Source organism: Rhinopithecus bieti, unplaced genomic scaffold (genome assembly GCF_001698545.2).
Source record: "Rhinopithecus bieti isolate Rb0 unplaced genomic scaffold, ASM169854v2 scaffold_7414, whole genome shotgun sequence".
NCBI classification, from domain to species: Eukaryota; Metazoa; Chordata; class Mammalia; order Primates; family Cercopithecidae; genus Rhinopithecus; species Rhinopithecus bieti.
In genome coordinates, this window is record NW_016806087.1 from 3,020,768 (window position 1) to 3,040,515 (window position 19,748).

General features: G+C 47.9%; 1 protein-coding gene across 15 annotated transcripts in view; it reads right to left on the reverse strand.

Moving 5' to 3' along the window:
• The window catches only part of ATXN7L1 (ataxin 7 like 1), a 282,375-nt gene that overhangs the window by 36,522 nt on the left and 226,105 nt on the right, over positions 1-19,748 (reverse strand). For 13 of the 15 annotated variants that reach the window (XR_001886125.1, XM_017874663.1, XM_017874662.1 and 10 more), the window contains 3 exons: positions 6,435-6,718; positions 3,108-3,190; positions 1,959-2,215 (listed from right to left, as the gene is read on the reverse strand). Coding sequence is in view for 14 of the 15 variants with exons in the window: in XM_017874663.1 (XP_017730152.1) it covers positions 1,959-2,215; positions 3,108-3,190; positions 6,435-6,718 (624 nt within the window). In the remaining variant the exon portion in view is untranslated. Of the gene's footprint in view, positions 1-1,958; positions 2,216-3,107; positions 3,191-6,434; positions 6,719-13,466; positions 13,621-19,748 lie in introns of all 15 variants that reach the window. The other 2 variants (XM_017874668.1, XM_017874671.1) reach the window with 1 other exon arrangement.

Here is a 19,748-nt window from a genome sequence, read left to right on the forward strand (position 1 = left end):
AAAAAAAAAAAAAAAAAAAGAAAGAAAGATTCTGTTACCAACATGTGTAATGTGTTCCTCTGCCCCCCCAACTTCTTTTCCAGAAAGATTCTTTTTGCTGATTAACCTCACCCATCCTTTTCTGCTTCCTTAAGAGAACACAAACAGCTGGCATTTCTCTATAGATGAACATTCCCTTGAAAATTAAACCCAAAAGAAACAGTCGGAGCAGATCCTTCAGGCTCCACTCTTTTATTATTTAACGGCTGCTCCCTTGTTTCTCTGTTAAGCCAGGTACCACTGCCTGGTGAGAAGTGCCTCCAACAGTCAAAAATAGATGGAGATTTGTATAATCAAAGAAGGCTTTCAAACTGGGTTCCCTGGAGTCCTTGGGAATCCCAAGGAGATCCTTGAGAGGGTGTGGGGGACAATGGCTCTGGGTACATGTGTGCGCTTAGCCGGCTTCAGGGGGAGGCAAGTCTACTTTCCTATCAGGTACCCAGGTTGTGCTGGAATGAAAATGTTCAACAGCTATAAAGAAGTTTAAAAGCCGCTGTATATAGAATTGAAACCCCTTCCAGAAGTTTGGAACAGAACTGTTGCCTCAACTCTAAAACAAGGGTAATATCCTTAACCAACACCTTGCATGACAGTGAGAAGTCATTACAAAATGATCTTGCAAAGTGAGGGGTGGCAAGGAAAGTAGCATGTCAATGGCGACAGTAACGCCACGATGGTGAGCATGATGGAAGTGTTGGGGATGGCAATTCCATCTGACCGCATCCTCCTGAACGCCTGAGGCTGAGCTTGGCCATAATGACAGAGGGACTATGGCTGTCAAACTGGGTCAGGCTTGCACCAACAAGGAAGGCATCAGGGTGAGAGCCTGGCCGATCAGGAGTGACTGCTATCAAATATTTGTTTTTGCTTTAAAAATCAACTCCCTCCCCTTCTTTTATGACTATGTCCTCTTAAAGCCTATTTGCTACCTGTTGAGATTCACACTGTATGCATAAAGAACATCAGATAATATCGTTATCTGCACTTCTCATGGAGTATTATTAATGTTTCCTTTGTATAAAACTTATGGATACTTGATTCTTATCTCATTTTTTTAAACTCCAAATTCCTGAAAAGCGGGGTCCAGCTTCATTAATCTCTGTACCCTTGCCTGAGAGTACCTAACATGGAATCTTGCTTATGGAACGAGCACTCAATAAATATTTTTGAATAAGTGGTTCTCTGTACCATTATTTGGGAATTGAGCTGCTGCCCATCAAAACAGACATGCATGGATTTTTAATTACTTTTAATCCAAATGAGTGTTAATTCTGTTTTCTATTTTTTCCTTTCTGTCCAGGACAACCACATAGAACCCCAAACAGGTGGCCCAGAAGAGTAGCTTTCCTGGTGTGGAGAGACACGTAAGGACAAACAGCCTCTGTTATGCCAATTTCCCCTTTCATTCTGATGATAGGAGAGCGTGGAAAACAAATACGTGGCAAGTGGACTAGCATGGTGCACTGAGCGCCTAAGAGGTGCTAACGGCCTATCCACCTGGGTTTCCCATCTGCTCCAGGAATCGTCAACTAACATAAAAACCCAGGCAACCAGGAAGTCACCTGGTGGCTGATGTGTCACAGTTCCAGGTATTTATTTCCAACTTATTCTTGCTCTGTACAAACACACACTGTCTGATATAAGGTCTGCTAGTCTGCCATGAAGTCCACTGCTGCTGACAATGGTGATGACAGTGATGATGATAATGATGACAGCAGTAAAATCTGTTGAACACTATGTGGCAGGCACTGGGCTGGGCCTTTTATGTACATTATCTCATTAAAACTTTACTACTGCCTTAGGAAGTAGTACTATTATGACTTCCATTTAACACATAATCAGACCACACGCCACAGACCAGGCAAGCTAAAGTCGCTTGACCAAGCATTCAGGGCTTCTATCGTCAAGGTGGTACTTACCTAGGAAGTACAGAGTTAGGTGGCCTGGATTTTGCAGGGGATGCAACTTTCGGTTCTGGCCCAGAGCTCCCTGAAGACCCTGGCAGAGAATCCTGCGCCGGCCCGGATTGGTTGGGAAGTATTTCCCTCGTGGAAGTCAGGAGATGCTCTTTATCTTTAACTTCTTTTTCCCGGGACTTGGCTTTGTGTTCTGCCAGGAGGAGGTCAAATTGCTTTTTCCGGCCTGGGACTGCCCTCCGATGGCTTAGCGAATGTGTCTAAGGAGAAGAGAAATGAAAAGCACAGCCTCTTTGATCAGCACATAAACCTGCTTCCCCAGACCCTCCATTTCAGAAATAGCAATTCATGGAAATTTAGAGGTGCTTGAAAAGTCAACTTCAAGGCAACAGCTCCTGTTCTGCGGCTAGGAAGAGGCAGAGACCACACGAACGCAACCATGCCCTACACTCCTGGTGTTAAGAAGCCAAAGCTTCCTCCAAAAAATGGCATAGGATGACGAGCTTCAGCGCAGAACCCATGAAAACCTCTCTGATGAAAGGCAACTGCGAGGGAATGCTAGAGTTAATCCAGGTGCAGGTGGGAGGCTCGATTCGGCCCAGACAAACAGAGCCACCAAGCAGAGAGGGCCATCGCCTTGATCCCAAGAAGCACTAGCAGTTCAGCATGAAATACAGGGCTTTGGGCGACCCAATGGCGGCCGCCTTGGGTCAGCTGTTCCCCTGGCCACCCCGGTGTGGCTGGATCAGGGGCGCGGCATATCATCCTCCCCTCCAGGGCTGCCTTTCAGGGCGCTGCCGCCGCCGCTGCCGCCGCCGCCGCCGCCGCCGCTGCTCCTGCATACATTAAAATGTAGCAGGCTTTAGAACCGCCTGTGAGTGCCTATAAATACAATTTACTGTCTGGCCTCACAATGCTAACAGGGGAAAGCCTGATTTCTTTTTTTTTTTTTTTCTTTTTTTTCCTTCTTTAAAAAGCAGCGCCCAGTCAGTTGAGGCATACCATGGACGAGAAGAAAGCATTTCCCTTACAAAGAACAGCTGGGGGTCATGTCGAGGTTCCACACCCTGCCGTGTGCAGAGAGTGGCATGCAAACATTTCGACAAAGGCCCCAGCCAGAGCAGGAAGTATTTTTTATGGAAAGAGAAATACCTTGCAGGTGAGGGATCTTGTGCAAGGTTTCTTTGTCTCGGGATCCAATACTCCACAGTGTTTATTTGGGTCAAATTCTCTCTCTGGTTTAAGAAACAAACAAAAAATATAAGAAAAAAGGAGACTAAATAGAATTTGGCATTAAGACTACATTTTTTAAAAAATGCACATTTGCACCAACAAGTGAGACATTGTCAGGCAATCTGGTTTTTGTGTTTTTTTTTGTTTTGTTTTTTGTTTTCTCAACCAGCTGCTAAAGTGCTTCCAGAACGCTCGGGGAAAATGGTGCTCCCCTCTGAACCCAGAGTTCCCAAGTCTAGCTTCGGCAGCAATGCCGAATGCAGCACAAGGGTTGGGGAATAGGGCAGGAGTGGGGACCAAAGGGAAGGAGAGGAGCCGTGCTGCTCTTAATGCTCTTAATGCTTTATTTTACTTGCAATGGTTCCACAGGTCCTTGGCATTTGGGCATAGCTGGCTGCAGACCAGGGAGAGCCACCTGAGACCCAATGGCCCCTTTCCTGGGCTGCTCTAAGAGTACAGACACCCTGACTCCAGTTCCTGCCTTCCTGCTAGTTTTAGCCATGTAAGTGGAAGATTATTCCTTCACATGGCGGAGTGACCTGCCTCTCTCACGCTTGACAAAGCCCTCAGCGCAAGCTTTGCAAACAGCCTCGCTGACCACAAACACCATTTACCTGATTGAGGGGCACTCTGGCATTGTTACAGGCAGGGGCAGGGGAGAAGGCTGAACTTGAAGGTGCAGAGAGGGCAGGGCCTGCTAATCTCACAGCTGCTCCCTGCCCCCACTGCTCTGGGCCTGGTGCTTCACGTGGGAATAAAACAGGGCAGGCTGCCCTGGTGGGATGAAGGATGTCTGTGCGGAGAGGCCAGGCTTCCCCAGCTCCTGCCTTCCAGTTGACTATGGACAGCTTGTGTGGAGGTTACTTCTAAGGAGCCTGTTCTTCTATGCCCATCTTGGGTCCTTCACCCCTGCCAGGATGATAGTCATGCAGTCCTCACCTTTAAAATGAGGGGATGTGAGGTGATCTCTTTTGTTCATTTTTATTTTTTGAGACAGGGTGTCGCTCTGTTACCCAGGCTGAAGTGCAGTGGTGTGATCACAAGGCTCACTGCAGCCTTGACCTTCTGAGCTCAACTTCCTGAGTAGCTGGAACTAGAGGCGTGCACCACCACACCTACCTAATTTTGTTATTTTTTTGTAGACACAGGGTCTCACTACATTGCCCAGGCTAGGTAATCTCTTAAGGATCCTTTGGGCTTTAAAATTCCACCTCTCGGATGGCCTGTGCTGTTTCTGGAAGGCACCAAGCAAACACGTAAGTCCTGCAGAGCAGGAATGACACAGCCCTCTGGGCATGTGGGGAGACTGGCAGCAGTGCTGCTGGTGGTAGGGGGTACACAGAAATTGGTGGTATGTTCTTAAGACCCTTGAATGGCTGCAAACTCAAAAAAGGTTACTTAGCCAGAAAACTGTCTGAAATTGTTGGAGTGAACTCTGAGCATATAATAATGCTCAGATTATAACATAATAAATGAATGTATTCAATTTTCAAAGCTTTGAGGGTCATGGGGAGGTTGCAATGGTGTTACCGATGATGTGCACAAGAAAACTATTCTATACCCAAGACAGATTCCCTGGCTGGTTACCAAAACGCCTCCCTGCTTTTTTGCTTTTTGTCTGCCTTTTCTCTCTCTCTCTCTTTTTTTTTAGCTTCACTTAGAAAAAAAACCTGCTAGGCCTGGAGATGCTGGTTTGCTCGGGGCCCTTTCTGGCCAGGCTGCCTGGTGTGGTGTTTTTTCTTGGGTCTGTCAGAGTCAGGCATGTGCCTGGTCCCACACCAGCGCCTCGTGTCGACCTGGAGCTGAGCAGGCTGTTGGCTGGGGGTAGGAGCTGGCTGCCAAATGTGAAAGTGAGGCAGAAACAAGCAAAAGACCCAATGAGACAAGACAACCCACAAAATGCAAAAACAACGCGCGGCAGAAAAATCCCCAAACAACTTCAGATGGGGTTACAGGCTGGAAGCCAAGGCTGTGCTTCTGCTATGGCGAGGACCCCTCAGCCTCCAGCCACTGTGCCCACGCCTACTGGTTTTCTGGGGATGTCGTTACCACCTCTAAAGAGTGAAACTGAGCTTTCCATTCAGGAAGAGCCAGGCGCTGGGGGCTCCAGCCCGAACTGTGAGGCCCACAGTGCTTAGCGAGAGCAATAGGCTCTACCTTTCTCTCTTGACAGTGGGTGAGCAGTGCAGGCAAAGATGTGCAAGGTACAATACCTGCTTTATTTGAATGCTTTGGGCCTGAGGGACTTTTCAGACATAATTTTTAAGAGTTACAGATGAAAGATAGAAAAACTAGAACTACAGACAAATACAGAGTAGACAATAAAAATTACCCACAATTCCTTGGGTGCTTACAAATCAAGCTTAACCTGAGGACAGTTTCTCTGTCACAGGGTGGCTGTTACTGCATTTTACTTTCTCTGGCCACCATCAGGGAGTGCCCATGATGTGTGAAGAAGTTATGAAATGTATAGCTTCTCCTGGTCTTTTGGAGAGAGCAAAAACTTCCAGGCTTAGTTCTATAGCAGATCGATCCAAAGCAAACATTACCCATATAAGGGCCTCTAACAGATAACCATCAGATAACCATCACCCTATGTGCCTCTTCCAGCACCCCAGTGTCTGCTCAGACAACCAAGGAATAGACCCACAAGAGACCGTCCCAACACCCTATCAGCTGTGCCAGCCCTAGTGTTCCTGTTTGGGAATTCCAACCTGATTATGGGGGATAGACAGTTGTAAACCCAACTGCAGAATCAACCTGGAAACTCCTGAGGCCAAAGGACAGAGACCGTGTGTGCCTGTGCAGCACAGCTGCTGGAGGGGCTGTCCCTCACATGCCTTGAGGCACCATGAGATCCCTGTGTGTTGTCCAGCTTTCCAGCAGTGAAGCTTCTATGGAAGCCAGGGCTAGTTCAATCTGTTTGCATGATATGGATACACAGAATCACCTGCTCACAAGACCCTCGGAATCTACAGAGTAGGTCAGTGCAGAGCACCCTGCCTCCCGGGTTGCTAGGGTAACTCCCACTAAGCACTGAACTGAGTGAGGGACTTCATCTGCCCAGGGAAGAGACCTGGTTTTCCCTTGCCTTTTTAGGTGGGGTTCCTACGTGCAGGTAAACTCTGCGTCCCCCTTAAAATGAAACGGACCTGCTTAATGATAAGAGCACATCAGTCCTTGGTTATGGCTGCCACTCCCTTTCAGTCTAATCTTGAGTCAGACCCTGATGATACTGACACATACCTGAAAGTCTCCTGTAAGGCTTGTTGCTGTTTTTGGTGCCATTTTGGTGTTTCTTGTCTATGGTGGATGGCAGAATTCCTTTGCCATTTAAGATCTTCTCTGGTGAAGGTGGCACTGACTTGGACATCAGGACAGGCTTAATTAAAGGAGGGGTGGAGACGGCAGAGGATGAGGTGGAGGAGGCAGAAACTGCAGTAGTGGTTGTAGAGTTCATTTTGACATTGGCACCATCTGCCTTCACTAGGTTAGGAATCTTCTCTAAACTGACTACAGGAACTGGAACGCTGAAAAATAAATGAACAAACACGCACAATTGCTTTCTTTGATACATCTAGTCTGCTGAGGAACCATACCTGCTTATCATTATCAGAACATTTCCTTATCACTTATTTATATTCCTTCTATAAGCAAGCAGCATGAATCCAGTTTTGATGGGAGAGAGTTCTGTGCCCTGGAAAGGATCAACAGGGGATGTGAGGCTGGCACAGTGCCAGGGGTGGCATCAGGGCTGACTGATGACCGCCCGTGCTGAGCTGTCCCCATAGATCCTGCAACTCCCCCCTTCCCGGGTCCTATAGGTTGGCCGTCTCCAACACAGCACCTTGGGCAGAACAAGGCGCCTGCTGTGAAGCTCAGGAAGAGATACCGTTTGTCCCCTGAAGACAGTGTGCCACTGCTGAATCACGCCCCCTCCCCCCGCTGCTCAGCTAGTCCCCCAGCCCGGCCCAGATCGGGCCTGACATCTGCTTAGCTCCCGAGTGCTGACAGGATCACACCACAAGGAGGCATGGCTTCAGGCCAGCGTGCTGCATGGCGTGCTGTCGGACGGCTTCTGGATCACTCTCACATCCTGGGGATGGGCTCAAATTGAGTGAGCCGCCATGTAGCATTATCCAATATTCCATTTTAGGCAGCTAGTTATGTAAATAGGCAATTCTCAAGGCTGGCAGGTGAGAGGATGAATTTTAAGAAGGCAGAGCACAAAGGTGTGCTTCACTCTTCAGAATCTGTCACCTTAGCCCCCTTCCCTGCTAATTCTCCTGTATGGGATGTGCATTTGATTTCTCTGCTTCTTTAATGCTGAAGGACCTGTGTCTGGGGGGCTGTGGAGAACTCCATCTCTGGGTCTTAAAAGAGGAGATGAATAAGCTTTGCTTTGGTCCCTGAGCTAGATTCCTTTTCCTCCTGGCAGGAGGGGAGAATGCTAACATGGGCTCCCCAGTCATCTCTGAGCTGAGAGTGAAGCCTACTTAGCTATTTGAATGCCAAATGATCTAGAATATGGCTTTTACATTCCTGCAGACAATGTAGGGCGGGAAAGAGGGGCTGTTTTTGGCAGGCGAAGACTCTTATCTGTCCACATGGCCGGCTGGCTGGCTCTCCTTTCTCTAAGATTCATTCACAGATTATTTCTTTGATCAACTTGTTCATGAAATTATTTTAGCCCCCTCCCAGCCTCTGCCCCTTTTATGACTTTGAAATAGGATCCCAGCTGTTGGTTACAGATCTTTGCCAGTGAGAAGGGCATAGAGCAGTGGAACAGATTGTGGCTGGTCATTACGGACTTCTCCCTCGGACCACGTACCTTCTTGGCCTGGGGAAGGGTGACGTGGGGCTTCGAATCTCATGTGAGGGGAAACTCAAATGACAGTTTTTTGTAACAAACCCTGCCACTGCCAGTTCCGTCCCTGATCAGAGTGTCTCAATCTCTGAGATACAGCTGAACTGCTGCTCCTTTCTATTTAATGGCAATTCTCAAAGCACTCCCGTATCACTGAAGAACGGCACAAGAAGCCCTTTGAGGGTGAGCACATGAAGACGCTAGACAGATATTACCTGGTGAAATTAGGGCTGCATTCCTGATTTTTTTCCAAATGATAAAAAGATGCAAAACAAGGTGATACAGAATTCTTCTAGGCTTATTCCTTGACACATTTTAAAAGCCACAAGTTACAGAAATCAGGGTCCTGAAGAGAGACCTGTATACCCATGTTCATAGCAGCATTATTCACAATAGCCAAAGGTGGAGGCAGCCCAAGTGTCCATCAATGGATGAATGGGTAAACAAAATGTGGCATCATTCAGCTTTAAAAAGGAAGGAAATTCTGACACGGGCAGGAGCCTTGAAGACATTATGTTAAGTGAAATAAGCCAGTCACAAAAGATAAATACTGTATAATTCCACTTATATGAGGTACCTGGAGTAGTCAAATTCATAGAGACAGAAAGCAGAACAGTGGTTGCCAGGGAATGGGGGAAGGGAGAATGGGCAGTTTTTTTATGCCCGTTGAACAAGTGTATAGAGTTTCAGTTTTGCAAGATGGAAAAAAAGTTCTGGAGATTGGTTGCACAACAGTGTGAATGTACTTAATACTATTAAAATGTACATTAAAAATGGTTAAGATGGTAAATTTTATGTTATGTGCATTTTATCACAATTAAAAATGTTTTACATGTACAAACTAAAAAAAAAAAAAAAAAAAAAAAAAAAAAAAAAAATGCAAATGACGAAACTCTTACAACTTAAATTATACCTCAATAAACCTGACTTTAAAAATACAGATCAGAGGCTGGGTGTGGTGGCTCACACCTGTAATCCCAGCACTTTGGGAGGCTGAGGCGGGCGGATCACCTGAGGTCAGGAGTTCAAGAGCAGCCTGGCCAACATGGTGAAACCCCGTCTCTACTAAAAATACAGAAACCGGCCAGACGTGGTGGCTCACACCTGTAATCCCAGCACTCTAGGAGGCCGAGGTGGGTGGATCACGAGGTTGGGAGATCAAGACCATCCTGGCTAACATGGTGAAACCCTGTCTCTACTAAAAATACAAAAAAAAAAAAAAAAAAAACCAAAACAACAACAACAACAACAAAAACCAAAAAAAACTAGCCGGGCGAGGTGGCGGGCGCCTGTAGTCCCAGCTACTCAGGAGGCCGAGGCAGGAGAATGGCGTGAACCCAGGAGGCAGAGCTTACAATGAGCCGAGATTGCGCCACTGCACTCCAGCATGGGCGACAGAGCGAGACTCTGCCTCAAACAAACAAACAAATGGAAAAAACACACAACAACCAGAAATTAGCCAGGGGTGGTGGTGCATGCCTGTAATCCCAGCTACTCAGGAGGCTAAGGTGGGAGAATCACTTGAACCCAGGAGGCAGAGGTTGCAGTGCACTGAGATCATGCCACTGTACTTCCACCTGGGCTAACAGAGTGAGACTGTCTCAAAAAAAAAAAAAAGTATCAGTGGCCAGTTGTGGTGGCTCATGCCTGTAATCCTAGCACTTTGGGAGGCTGAGGTGGGAGGACTGCTTGAGTCTAGGAGTTTGAGACCAGCCTGGGAAACATAGCGAGACCAGTCTCTACAAAATAAAAATAAAAATTAGCCAGGCATGGTGGTATGTGCCTGTAGCCCTAGTTACTTGGGATGCTGCAGGTGGATCGCTTGAGCTCAAGAGTTTGAGGTTACAGTGAGCTATCATCACGCTATTGCACTCCAGCCTCGGCAACAGAGCAAGACCCTGTCTCAACTCCTCGCTGACCCCGCTGGCACCCCCCAAACCCAAACATATTGGCCGGGTGTGGTGGCTCATGCCTGTAGTCCCAGGAGTTTTGGGGGCCAGGGTGAGAGGATTGCTTGCAGCCAGGTGTTTTTGTTTGTTTGTTTGTTTTGAGACAGAGCCTCTGTCACCCAGGTCGGAGTGCAGTGGCACAATCTCGGCTCACTGCAACCTCAGCCTCTTGGGTTCAAGCAATTCCCCTGCCTCAGCCTCCCAAGTAACTGGGATTATAGGCACCTGCCACCACACCTGGCTAATTTTTGTACTTTTAGTAGAGATGGGGTTTCACCATGTTGGCCAGGCTGGTCTCGAACGCCTGACCTCAGGTGATCTGCCTGCCTCAGCCTCCAAAAGTGCTGGGATTACAGGCATGAGCCACTGCTACCGGCCTAGGCCAGATATTTGAGACTAGCCTGGACAACACAGTGAGACCATGTCTTTACCAAAAAAAAAATATATATATATATATATATATGTGTGTGTGTGTGTGTGTGTGTATATATATATACACACACATATATATATATACATATATACGTGTATATATATATATATATATATATGCGGGGCACGTTGGTGGATACACATAGTTCCAGCTACACGAGAGGCTGAGGCAGGAGAGTCACCTGAGCCCAGGAGTTTGAGGCTGCAGAGAGCTAGGATTGTGCCACTGTACTCCAGCGTGGGCGACACAGTGAGACCCTGTCTTGGAAAAAAAAATTAGAAGAATCTGTTCTGTTCAAAAAGATTTATTGATTTAATTTCTCACCCTTGTTCTGATCTGTTGACTTTTATTTATTTAGGGAAAAAAATCAAACTTCAAGTGTTGATATGAACACACGGACAGCTAGTAAGAAGAGAAGGTGCACTAGTACCTGGGCAGCCTTCGGTGATGTATTAGTATTTCTTTGTGAAGCCAAGTTAGTTCTGGAAGGGAAATTAGAACTTGCAAGTTGCAGATCTAGTTCTTGTTGCATGGGCTGGTACGAGTTAACATAATGCCTCTAGTTTCTGTGAAAAATGCCCTATGTAGATGTTAGGCCCTCAGGCCTTCAGCAGACAAAGATATGATGCCTGGGATAGAATAATCCAGAGCAACTGTACAAATGGAAATACATTTAAAAAACCAGCTGGGCACGGTGGCTCACGCCAGTAATCCCAGCATTTTGGGAGGCTGAGGCGGGTGGATCACCTGAGGTCAGGAGTTCAAGACCAGCCTGACCAGCATGGTGATACCCCATTTCTACTAAGAATACAAAATTAGCCGGGTGTGGTGGCGCATGCCTGTAATCCCAGCTATTTGGGAGGCTGAGGCAGGAGAATCACTTATACCTGGGAGGCGGAGGTTGCAGTGAGCCGAGATCGTGCCATTGCACTCCAGCTTGGCGACAGAGCGGGACTCCGCCTCAAAAAACAAAAACAAAAACAAAAAAAAACAAGTCAAGCAGCCCTCAAATGCTCACAGCACAGTCTGCGTTTCTCCTCTAAAGTCAATGTCTGGCTCTGAATGTGCTCCTTAAGGCAGCCACACGAGCACAGGTGCACCAGGTCCCAACATTTGGAACTGTGCCAGTTGACTCATCTCTTTGGTGACACTCCTTCCCAACTGTGTATAACTGAGCTTGGGCCAGGCCAGCTAATGTCTGTGACTGTCTCCTAATTTGGAATTTTTTCCACTATATGATGAGTATGGCCCATTCATACTCTACTGTCAATGCTTCCAGAACTCAGCTGGATGCAAAACTGCAGCCCATCAGAAACAGGAAAGACAGCCTGGCGTGCAGTCCTCTGGATTGAAGAATGGGAAGCGTTGGGGAAAAAAGCCTGATCATGAATGTTTCAAAGATTTCAAAGACCAGGTGAGTTGGTAAGGAGCTGGGCCACTGAGTAAACACCTCTGATGTTAGGTAAAAGGACTTGGCAGGAGGATAGAAGGGAGACTGAGCTCTTTTGGTGTGTTCTAAGGGTGTTCAGTAGCTAATGGAGAAGGGCTTAGAAGAGTGAAGGAGGAGAACCTGGAGCCGTCCCTGATACTTTTTTCTTTGGTGTCCATTCTCTCCCTCAGAACCTTTGGGTTTTCTCTTGAAGGGAACCTGCCTTGGCCTGGACTGAGAAGACACAGAAGCAGGCAGCTGAGTGATGGTGGGAAAGGCATTTGACCTTGCCATCCTCTTCCCCAGTATACATGCTAGCCATCGGGCCAGTCTTTCCTCACTACAGCTGGCAACAGCCCCAGGGTCCTGAACTGAGAGAGCAAAGGAGGAAACGGTCACAGGACAGTGCCACAGAATCTGGAAAGCCAATCCCAGAGATGATCCTTCTTGAGCAAAAAGATCCAGCTGACATAAGAGCCTACTTTTTTTTTTTTTTTTTTTTAGATGGGTCTCGCTCTTTTGCTCAGGCCTGGAGTGCAGTGGCGCATCTCTGCTTCACTGCAACGCTCCGCTCCCGGTTCAGCGATTCTCCTGGCCTCCAGGCCTCTGAGTAGCTGGGATTACAAGGCGCCCGCGCACCAACGCCCAGGCTAATTTTTGTATTTTTAGTAGAGATGGGGTTTCACCATGTTGGTCAGGCTGCACCGCCTGACCTCCAGTGATCCACCCACCTCGGCTCCCAAAGCTGCTGGAATAACAGTGTGGAGCAGCCACGCCCGGCCTCATAAGAGCCCCCAGCCCCACCTCCCACACGCATAGATCCCATGTGTGCCTATGCTGCAGAGAGGGGGACAGTGCAGTCACAGGGAAGCCAGCATCTTGAAATTGTCCTCTGCTTCCTCTCACTGTCCCCATATGCATTCCCCTTACTTCCTCTGCTGTCACCTTCCCCAGCCAGGAAAGTGTCCCAGCCTTGGGCACGCCCCTTCCAGATGGCTGTGGACCCTGAATGACAAGTTTGACTTTTTTTCCATTTGGAAAGAAGCCAAAAGGTTCTAACCCCTGCTTTCACAGTATGGGCATCTCCCATCTTCTTTTGTCTAATCACAGTAACACCTCCATGTGCAGGTGGTGAGACCTGGGAGGGGTGGTGAGTTGGCAATAGCCTGATGGGTGACTCAGCAATTGATTACGCTGTTTGCTTAGGTGACAAACAAGCCTGGCAGTTACCCCCGAGCTTAGCCAAAGCCGTTCAAAGTTCCTTTTACTTCAGTCTAAAGGATGCATGTTCACCCTTTCCAAAGTTGCACAATTAGTTGCATTTATCAACTCACGATTGTTCTTTCTTTGTGGAGCAGTGTTTGAAAGGGAAAGATGAGTCCCCACTCTTCCCCTGCTGCTTTCATAATGCCTGTTTTGTTCGCTTGGGATGAACTCTTTCAGGGAGCTCAGGGCTGCAGCCTGTTCCCCTGCTGTGTCTAATATACTGGGAGTAGTTCTCTCCTCATCATCTCTGAACCTTTGTCTCGGTCCTGGGAAAGGAACCCAATGCCGAGAACACCCTCCCTCATCCCCCTTGCTACATGGGGGCGATATCTACCTCTGTTTCTTTTGTGCTGCTTTAGTTGCCCACGTCTTCTTCCTTTGTGCTTGGCCTGTCTGAATTTATCTTTCTAGATCAAGGCGGGTCCTCTGGCTTTAAGAAACATGGTTCTCTTGGCATCAAGTAGATTCCCCTCCCTGCCCAGTGATGTCTGCAAAAGAACAGAGGTGGAGACTCATGACGGTGCCATTGCAAGAGCCACCAATGTGCCGCAGGGCCAGCTGCCCTTCTGCCAGCTACACTTTCCTGGTGATCATGATCTATTCTTTGATTATCAACAGATATGCCTTAAGAGAATGGTTCAGAATGTCTCTAGGTCTGCAGAAATTATTGCCAGCCCTTCTTCACTTACCAGAGCAGGGTAAAGATGAATTTGACAGGCAGGAGCCTGAAGACATATGGTATTTGTGCTGTGGGTTTTGTGTGTGATGAGAGTTCTCAGCTGTCTGATTTCCTCCACCAATTCCTTCGACAAAAGCCTATGTGCTTATGCTGCTGGCCTGGCAGAAATTTGAGAATCTCTGACTCACTGGCAGAGTCTTAGAAGGGCCATATCACCCAGCCTCTTGGCCTCCAAGCAGTGATAGCATTAAGTCATCCCAAATAAAAAGGAATTTACCCTCTTTTAAAATGCCCTTGGAGAAGGAATTCAATTTGGCTCTCTTGGATGTATTTTGGCGGCTACTATGCGGAAATTATTTATATCCAATCTAAATTCTTTAAGCTGAAGAAATACTTGGGAGATTCGAGAAGGCTGAGGGGCAGGCAATCACTAAGAATCAGGGTAAATAACAGAGACACAAAGTCCTCCTACCGTGGTATGACAGATAGTTGATACTGAATAAATCCTGACAAGTGAATAAATGGTATTTTTGCGTGTGTGTCTGGAAAAAATATTGGGAAAACTTTCGGAAGACCTGTCTGTAAACATCTTTAGCAAACAGAAAACAGGTATTCAACCACAGAGCATGGTAAATAAGAACATCTGCCAGATAAGTCTAATATTATTCTGTGGCTGAGTGTCAGGCCTGGTGGTTAGAGAGGAGGCATAGTGTCTAATCTCTCCTGGCCTTTGCACAGTTTTGGATTCTCTCCCATGTAACACACCTTCAGTAAACTGGGGAAATGTGCTATCAGATGAGTGGTGCTGGCAGCAGAGACAAAAGAAAAATGGGTTGGCAGGGCTCAATTTCAGCCTAGAGTGGTACCATGCAGAGCTCGACAGGGACCCACTGCCGGCCAAGAAGGTCATAGTGTCTTCATCAGTGACTTGGACGATGGGCTAAGACTTTCCTCCTCAATTGGGTTCAGAGATGATTAGCTGCTATGAAGAATGATGTGGGATTTCCTCCTGAGTCAGTTAGGTGGGAGGAAAAATGAACAAGCTGACTTGGAAGAATTGTATAACCGGCCAGAAGCAAATCAAATAAAACCAGGCAGAACAAGTATGACTGAATTGAAGGTCTGTGCCTTGTCAATATTCTGGCAAATTTATAGAATGTGGAGTGTTGGAAGATGGTTGAGGATAAGGTTTAGAAATATAGGCTTTCAAATCAGACCAACCTAGACTCAAATCCTGCCTTTTCTGTTGCTGGATGCATTACAGTATCACAGCCTTCTGGCTACCCCGTTTCAGGGCCTCAGTGGGCCTATCAGGACTCTAAGAATGAGAAAGAGGACAGCTGGCCTAGTAAGGAGTGAGTGCTGCTTTCACTTTCCTGCCTTGGTGGGGTGGCCTCACGCAGTGCAAAGCCCACACAAACATATGTGGCTGCCCTGCCTAACTTATCTCAGGCTCCGTGCCTCAGTTTTCTTATCAGTCAAATGAAGATAACAAGAGATATTTGAAGTGATTAAGTGAGGTAATAAATACCAAGTGCCTAGCATAGTGCCAGGCACATAGCAGACTCTCAATAAACTGTAACTAAACAAAAAGGGCACAGAGGATCCCCAGCATCTGCTCTCATCCACCTTATACTTGTAGGGTATATATGTGGGGTGCAAATCATAGTCACCATCAGAAAACTTCTGCTTCCTTAGTCCCTTCTGGTCCCAGCGTGGAAGGAGGGGTGGACAGGGTGGAGGCAGAAGCACCAGCACAGGGTGGGAGCATCAGCCTTCCACATTCATGCAGATTAGAGGACTCCTTCTGGGTAGGGCAGTGAGGAAGAAAGGCAGAATGAGGTGGGGCCAGATTCAATGACCCTTTTCCAGGACCTGTCAGCCCTACTTCACAAGCCCGCCTGCTTCTCCATCTCTAGTATTCCAGACACTGCTTAAAGGTCTGGATAGGACATCTGGATTAAAGGACCCATCTGGATAGGACATTCTGGAAGAGGAGTAAGGAGGAACTCCAGCCTCCTCATGCACAAACATATTGTCTCCTGCAACCCTGAAGTATGTTAGGCATTGGGGCTCTCTGCTGGTTCAAAGATGCCTTCCAGAGAAATAACTCTATGAGCCCCCCTCTAGGCTGCTCCAATTTTCTGAAAGCAGGAGGCCCCAGCTCAGCTCTCCCTGCTGGTCTGTTAGTCTCTCTTGTACTTCTGTTATTCACAGCTTCCCAGGGCATGAGCAGAAGGTGGTCTCCAAACCTACTGGGTGAATAAGGAGTGCTAAGTGTCCTGACATTCCTGGGGAGTCCTAGTGCCCTAGGACTGTGAAAAAGTCAGCAAGTCACAGAAGAGGAGAAGATAAAAAGGAAAAATCGAACCCTCATGCAGTAGGGGATATGATGCTGCACAGGCTGCCTTTGGGACCAGCTGTGCCTACAGCAGTGTGGCTTGGGTAGAGTCCAGGAGGGTTTTAAGGATAACACTAGACCTAATCAACTGCACCTGCTCAGTGCCTTGCCTCCGCAAATGAGAACGAAGAGCCACACAATTCCAATGAATGGCCATTGAAATTCACATCAATAAGGAAATGGTATCAGAGCCTGGAGGATAGGAATTGAGAACGTAGAGATTAGGAGGCAATTTGATTCTGCAGGGAGCGCTGGTGCAGGGTGAGGCAGAGCCCCAAGCATCCTGTCCCCGGCACTGGCCCAGAACAGGCTCCGCTCTGGAGCAACAAGCGGGAGCGCTCCCCTCGGCAGCCACCAGAGGTCATTGGTTCCTGCTGTTCGAGCTGCAAGCTGCTCTGTCTGCAGTGCCTTCCAGCCAGTACAGCCCAGACAGTTACTGTTTCCCAACAGTGCTGGAGGAAACACTGACCCGAGGGGAGACAGGGCAACTCCTTACAGAACACCCTCCATCCCCCTGCCAGGAAGGCTGGGAGCTGCACCTTGAGCAGAGACCCTGGGCTCCCATCCTAAGCCTTTGGCCTTCAAGAAGCTTTTCCTGAGCACGCTGAGAGATAAGGAAAAGGCAAAGCGTCCCAGGCTACTTATCAGTGCTCCAGCTTCTGGCCAGGTACCCTGACACCTGCTGCTCCCAGTTTCCTGCCAGAAGAAAAGCCCCCAGAAGCACCTTCCCTCCCCTGGGCATCACTCACTCACTCTGCTTTTTCCTTTTTGGTATTAGAATCCAGTTCTGGGCAGGCAGCCTTGCACCTGAACCACCTTCATCCAGAAAACAAATCACATTTTCTTTTTAAACCTTCAAGGGTTTATTCTGAATGGCATTTTTGCCATATTAAAAAAAAAAGTTTAGTCTTCACACTGACCTATAGCAAACTCAGAATATTCTTTGTCCCAAATTGAATAGACTTTTTCTTTTTTAAACTCTATGTTAGCAACATCAGGCCGGGTGCGGTGGCTCAGGCCTGTAATCCCAGCACTTTGGGAGGCTTAGGTGGGTGGATCACTTGAGGTCAGGAGTTGGAGACCAGCCTGTCCAACATGGTGAAACCCCGCCTCTACTAAAAATACAAAAATTAGCCGGGCGTGGTGGTGTATGCCTGTAACCCCAGCTACTCGGGAGACTGAGGCAGGAGAATTGCTTGAACCCAGGGGACGGAGGCTGCAGTGAGCTGAGATCGTGCCACTGCACTCCAGTCTACAAGCCAGGGGGAGACTGTCTCAAAGAAAAACAAAAACAACAACAACCGAAAAACTATGTTAACATCAGCATCCAGTTAGAAACTGGCTCTTGGCCGGGCGCGGTGGCTCAAGCCTGTAATCCCAGCACTTTGGGAGGCCGAGACGGGAGGATCACGAGGTCAGGAGATCGAGACCATCCTGGCTAACACGGCGAAACCCCGTCTCTACTAAAAAAATACAAAAAAAAAAAAAATTAGCCGGGCGAGATGGCGGGCGCCTGTAGTCCCAGCTACTCGGGAGGCTGAGGCGAGAGAATGGCGTAAACCCGGGAGGCGGAGCTTGCAGTGAGCTGAGATCCGGCCACTGCACTCCAGCCTGGGCGACAGAGGGAGACTCTGTCTCAAAAAAAAAAAAAAAAAAAAAAAAAAAAAAAAAAAAAAAAAAAAAAAAACCGGCTCTTCCCCGACATTCAGCCACTCACAAATGAATCTGACTAAAGTCCACCTCTTAAACAGCTGTTAAAAAGTCCAGGCCTCAGCATCGCTTGAAACCTTTCCGGCTTGGCCTCTCTGTGTGTTCTAATCTGTTTGCACTCAGCCACCAATGCAAATCTGACCATGAAAGGCTTTGTGGGTTGCCCACAGCCCAGAGGTCCAAGTACCACCTTCACAGCCTGGCCCACCCCACCCCTCTTGCCCCAGCCACCTTCTCCCCAGCCTCTTTAGACTTCTTACTTCTCCTTGAACACCAGTGCTCCGGCCTGGCTCTGTGCCTTTCCGTGGGCCGGGCTCTCCTGCTGGTGTGCCCTCCCCCATTCTCCGGGTGAACACTCCCCCATCTGTCCAGATCCGGAGGAAACAGCCTCTTCTCTCCCAGTGCCTGCTGTTCCTTCCTGGGTGTTTCTGCTGCACTCATCATGTCCTGTGGCAAGGTTTTATTTCTACATCTATGTGTCCTGATCAGACTGTGAGCTGTCTGACAATGGGAACCCCGTCCCAGTATACATGTCGCTCTGGAATTATCCCAGCAGCCTATACATTATCTAGCATTTAGGAAGGGCTGGATAAATGTTTGATGAATGAATTAATGTTCTCGGTGGAGGTTAAATCACATAACACAATAAAAACCAAACTGGCGCCCCACCAATGCTTGGTAAGAACAAATGCTTTAGGTGGGGATCAGGCTGTGCTGCCTCTCCTCTTCTGAGAAGAGACTGGGCGAGGACAAAGGTGAAGTGTGTGCTCATAGCGGCACATGCTGCACACCTACCACGCGTGAGCAGTGAGTTACGCACTCACGTGCAATACCGTGTTTAATCTCCACCCCCAGTTTCATAGATGTGAAGCCTGAGGCTGAGAAAGGTTGCCCCAGGTCATTCCACAAAATGAAGGGTAGAATGGGCTTGACGTCAGGCAATACTGAGGGTGCTGCTCTTTATTGCAGCACTGGAAGCCAGAAGGCCAGGGATCAAGTCTCAGCTCCTCTGCTGTCCCACTGTGTATGTAATCTCAGCCCATCACTTCATCTCTTTGGGCCTCTGTTTTCTTATCTTCATCACAAAATAGTCTTTAGGCTCAAATAGGATTGGGCTGTGAAAACATCTAAAAATCATAATGAGCTCTGCAGCCACAAAGGACCATGGTTACTAATTTCTGTGGCTCATCCCTCTTCTTTCCTTCAGGCCGTTTTTTTTTTTTTTTTTTTTTTTTGAGATGGAGTCTTGCTGTGTTGCCCAGGTTGGAGTGCAGTGGCACAATCTCAGCTCACTGTAACCTGTCTCCCAGGTTCAAGCGATTCTTGTGCCTCAGCCTCCCGAGTAGCTGGGATTACAGGCACACACCACTATGCCCAGCTAATTTTTTTTTTTTTTTTTTGTATTTTTAGTAGAGATGGGGTTTTACCACGTTGGTCTTGAACTCCTGACCTCAAGTGATCCACCTGCCTCGGTCTCCCTAAGTGCTAGGATTACAGGCGTGAGCCACAGCGCCTGGCTGCTTCAGGCCATTTTCTTCCTTCCCCAGCTGTCTTGGTCTTACTTTCCCTCCCTAGGCTGGATTCCCTATTTCTGAGCACTTCTGTGACTTCACAAGGTTGGCTGCGTTTACACCAAAGGAGCTGTCCATTGTCCTTACCTTTGCTCATCTGAAAACCCAGTGAGCAGGCAGCACTTACATGTTTAAATTCCCATGGCCTCCCTGTCCTGGAAGGGACACTATGCCCCTGCCTGCAGCCCCCAGATGCTTAAATATTCTGGTCTGTCTACCTCCCCACCCTCTCTTTCCCCTTCCCCCTGAAGTCCA